The sequence below is a fragment of the Sinocyclocheilus anshuiensis genome, unplaced genomic scaffold (genome assembly GCF_001515605.1).
Source record: "Sinocyclocheilus anshuiensis isolate Anshui unplaced genomic scaffold, SAMN03320099.WGS_v1.1 scaffold43, whole genome shotgun sequence".
In the NCBI taxonomy this organism is placed as follows: Eukaryota; Metazoa; Chordata; class Actinopteri; order Cypriniformes; family Cyprinidae; genus Sinocyclocheilus; species Sinocyclocheilus anshuiensis.
The window spans coordinates 2,083,380-2,088,168 of NW_015549580.1; the positions used below are offsets into that span (position 1 = coordinate 2,083,380).

A 4,789-nucleotide genomic window follows, 5' to 3' on the forward strand; every position below is an offset into this window, starting at 1 on the left:
GCATCGGTTTAATCAGAATCAGAATCAGAAAGAGCTTTATTGCCAAGTATGCTTGCGCATACAAGGAATTTGTTTTAGTGACATAAGCTTCCAGTACACAGAGACAACAATAACACACAGATAATAAAAATAAGATGAGAATAAAAAAAATACACATATGTAAATAGACAAAAATTGAAAAATAATTGAAAAATAAATAAATTGTATGTACAGTTGTGCTATAGATGATAGAATGGAATAGAATAGAATGAGATGCAGGGATGTACTAGGATGGAGGTGGTAATAAATAAATATAAGGTTATTGCACATTTTTATTGCATAATGTGGGGAACGTTTAACTGTTCATGAGGTAGATTGCCTGGGGGAAGAACCTGTTTCTGTGCCTGGCTGTCCTGGTATTTGCAGCTCTGAAGCGCTGGCCAGATGGCAAAAGTTCAAAAAGGGGATAACTTGTTATAACAGTTATTGAAGTGCACAGTACAGACTCAATGACGGCTGAGTAGAACTGTTTCAGCAGCTCCTTGACTTTTGAGATTTTCTAAAAGAATTTTCCTCGTATTATTTCTACGAGGTAAGATATTTAACAAGTGATTTGTTTAACATTTACATCATGTTGACAACTTCATGTGTGCTGCACTTGGAATAGAATTTTCTTTAAATAGAGGGTTAATAAAGAAAAAGTAGCTTGAATCATGTTGTAGTTACATTTTCAAGTTGTCTAGTTAAAAATCGTAAAAAATCGAGAATCAGTCAAACATTCCGGAAAAATCAAGATTTTAATTTTTTGCAAAATCGCCCAGCCCTACCTGATCTTTTACTGCTCAGTTCAATTAGTTAGATTGATGAACAAATACATAAAATAAGCTAATATGTACTCTACTGGTAATATGGTTTTATTATATAATTATTTCACAAATGCTTATAGATCATTAAACGTTTTGGTAACACTTTAATGCATTAACTAACACGAACTAACAATGAACAATATATTTTTACAGCATTTATTAATCTTTGTAGATGTTAGTTAATAAAAATGTTCATTAATTCACAGTACATTAACTAATTTTAACAGATACAACTTTAAATTTTAATAATAAAAATTTAACAACAACTGAAACCTTATTGTAAAGTGTTACCACAGTTCCTCTTCAGGAACTCGAGCTGCGTCAGAAAACGCTAGGGGAACGCCTTCTGTGACCACGCTATGAATAACATGTGAAATCAGTCCAATAGCTGAGCGGGACGTCACGGGCGGGTGAGCCCGGTGCTGGGAGCTCCTTGTCGCCACGTACGCTAGCAACGGATGCATCCCTCACCCTCTGGGGTGCGGTCATGATTGGCCACCCTGCCCGTGGTCTGTGGAGTGGTCGCCATCTGACGTGGCACATCAACTGCCTGGAGATGCTACTCTCCTCGATGGCGCTCTATGGGAGATTCCCGTCAGGAGAGATCTCCTCTCACAGGCGGAGGGCGCGGCCCCACCCGGAGCTGTGGGTGTTGTGGGTGTGGCCTCTGAGGAGGCACAACTCATAACTTCCGGTCTCTCAACCGAGGTTGTTGAGTGACGCAGCTCGAGTTCCTGAAGATCCTGAACGTCTCAGGTTACGTATGTAACCCTGGTTCCTCGAGGGAACGAGAAGCTGCATCTCGGTGCCATACTTCCGGCATCTCTGCCAGCGCTTGCCTCATTCCTGAAGCTGACGCTGGCTCTGCCACACATGCTTTTATAGCTTCCTGGTCATGACGTCACCCGCCCGTGACGTCCCGCTCAGCTATTGGACTGACATGTTATTCAGAGCGTGGTCACAGAAGGCGTTCCCCTAGCGTTTTCCGACGCAGCGTCTCGTTCCCTCGAGGAACCAGGGTTACATACATAACCTGAGACGTTTTATATATTGTTCTCTCTCTCTTTGTGTGTGTGTGTCTGTGTTTCACACTCTTTATGTTATAGTGTAACCCTTTCATTGCTGTAACCCTTAAAACCAGACTGCCAGAGGGTTACTGTAAATGCATGTGCCCGTTGTGCACCGTTTTCCTGATGCCACCGGGGTGGCGGCTGCACTCGTGGCTTGGGCCCGTCATCGCTGCTTGCAGCTATATTTCTTCTCCAAAGTGAATTGCATTTTTGAGAGCCTAAACATGCTCAAACTTGAATAAGATTATTTTTGAAATTTTAATTTATTTGCTTAGCAGAGGTTTTCCTAATAAAATTCTTATAAACAGTGACGTGAGTACTGTTGGGGAAACATTATTATTCAGATATATACTTGGCATGTATTTGAAAATAAACTGCAGAAATGAAGGAATTTAAAAATTCAGGTACAGTCAGCCAATTTAGATTAAAAATTGTTCAATTACAGAGACGTATTATCTTTAGCTGTTGAGCAGTTTTCTTTTTCAGATTTTTATTCAGTGCTCTTTTTTTGTAATAATCATATTTTGATATGTAATGCTCTCATATACAGTCTGTATTTTTCCTTTTTTATTGCTAGTCATTATGATTTTTTTTAACAAAAGGCTGTGTGTGGGGGTAAAAAATCCACTAGCTATGAAATCATGTTAGACATATTTTTTATTGCATTTTATTGTTTAATTTAAGGACAAACTACGGTTACGATTTGAGATACTTAATGTGCAAAGAACCAACACAGACGCTCATTTTTAATTCATCCCCTCAGCTCAACAGGAAGTGACATGAAAGGGAGGGGCAGAGGTTTCTGGGAGGTTTAGCATTTATAAGGATAAACATGAAATTTTAACGACAGGAAATTGGCCTCATGGGCTCAACCTCCGTCTTTATTTGATGTCTCCCCTGCTGTTTCCCCTCCTACAGCTGTGTACATGTGTGTGTGCTGTATTTAGAGACATTCTATCTCTGCAGCTAACTTCTATAATAGTGTCTTCCTCTGGAGCGTTTTTTGCACGTTTTTGTTTTTAAAGCACTGTTTTACATAGGTAGTGTTACATCTGTTCATTCCATACGTATGCATTAGCTGAGCATGTTTGAATGGATTTGAGTGTCTACAGTGGCAGTATTTACAGTCAAGAGTCTCTTAGAGTAGGAGAGTCTGTGTGGAGTTGTGTGTGAGGTATTTTTCACTCTTTAGGTTTTGTGTGTGTGTGTGTGTGTGTTTTGAGTTTAATTAAAGTTCCTTCAGAAAAGGTCACATCAATTAAAGCCTGAGGGGTGGGCCTTCAGTCGGCATGGTTACGTGGCTGCATAGCAACCCAAGGGATGGTCAGTTCCTGCTTTAATAAAGCCCCACATTTTCCGACTAGCTCATTAACAGTATCCGACTCGCCAGCATTTAGAATCCTAATTACCCCGTCTTCTATCACATGATCAAGACGAGCAACCCTGATTGGTCCACTGGGAGGAAATTTGTGCTGAACTACTTATTTAAATCTCCCTCTTATTGTAACTGAAATTTGAGAAATGGTTACGGAATTTAGACTATCCTATATATATTTTTTTAATGATCCTAATGAGATTTGGCAGTAATTCCATTGATTTCTCTTTCTCCCTTGTTGCAGTGGTCCGGTACCAGTTTTAGTGATGAGTCTGCTCTTTATCGCCTCTGTTTTCATGCTGCACATCTGGGGCAAATACACCCGCTCCTAAACCTGCACGACCTCTGGACTTCGACCCTGAAGCCTGTCACCGAATCTTAAGCCATTGGACTCGGACCAAACTCTGACCATCAACACCCCAATCCCTTTTCCTTTATTAAATAATTTCAATCTCAATTTCAAGGGGTTTTCACCCCCACACAAGTTTACCCAGCCACTACAACCATTTGGTCATTTAAAAACCATCAGTTTTTGCTTCTTTTTTTTTTTTTTGCTCACCAGATCAAGACATCAATTTTTTTGTTGTTAAACGTTTGTACAAACTAATATGTAAAATTGTACAGTAAAATGCTGTAAAACGTCACCATTGTTGTTCTTTCATCTGCAGTGGGGGAAAAAAATGAGAGGGTGTGATTTGCATCACAGGGCATAATTTGCATATCTTCAGTTTGTGGCATAAGAAGGGGTTGTATGCAAATGTGCATTCCAGACATGCCGTTAGTGCACAAACGAGATCACCTACACCCGTCTCTGAGCGTGATGCAATATTTGCTATTACCCCAATTCCACTGAACCTGCAGCTATGTCCCATCAATGCAAAATCAAACGTCCCTGTGCAAACCTAAATCTTTCTCTGCAACACAAATATATACAAAGGGAACTTTAAAAACTGAGAATTTCTTTAAATCAGAGCTATTAAAATTTCAAAGCTGCGTAGTAGGAGGTTTTGCTTTAAATGGCCTGTAAATGTCATATATATTCCTGATCTGTACTAGGTTGGAAGTTTTCTTTCCAGTCTTTACAAGTTTCTCAGCACACCAGAAAATCTGTATCTGCAGGCCAGGCATAGAGTTTCACTTCTGAGCTCCTTATTTGAATTTGGACATGTTTAATTTGTCTGTAATGTGCAAAGTTCGCTTAACGTAAATAAGGAGTTGCGGTTAATACTAGAACTGTTTAAAAGAACAGGCAAGTGGCTATTAAAATATTCGTAGTGACTGGCAGAACTGAAATATACACGCTATATGAATTAATGAGGGACTCGTTTATCTTTTGTGCAGTAGCCTCAGTTAAAACCATACAGTTTGACAGAAATCTTTATTTGAAGAAAGTACGAAGATTTGCAACACTGAGGTACATCTTCGTCAAAAATGGCCTAATTTTGTATATAATGACCTACAGGACATAAAGAGCTTGTTGTACATAATGTTCATGTTCA

At 39.4% G+C, this 4,789-nt stretch overlaps 1 protein-coding gene across 1 annotated transcript in view; it reads left to right on the plus strand.

Annotated features, from left to right (window-relative positions):
• The window catches only part of LOC107657724 (protein transport protein Sec61 subunit beta-like), a 12,574-nt gene extending 8,640 nt beyond the window's left edge, over nucleotides 1-3,934 (plus strand). Inside the window, exon 4 of the mRNA XM_016445945.1 lies at nucleotides 3,535-3,934. Within this exon, the coding sequence (XP_016301431.1) occupies nucleotides 3,535-3,622 (88 nt within the window). The 3' untranslated portion in view covers nucleotides 3,623-3,934. The remainder of the gene's footprint in view (nucleotides 1-3,534) is intronic.
• Nucleotides 3,935-4,789: the final 855 nt, after the last annotated feature.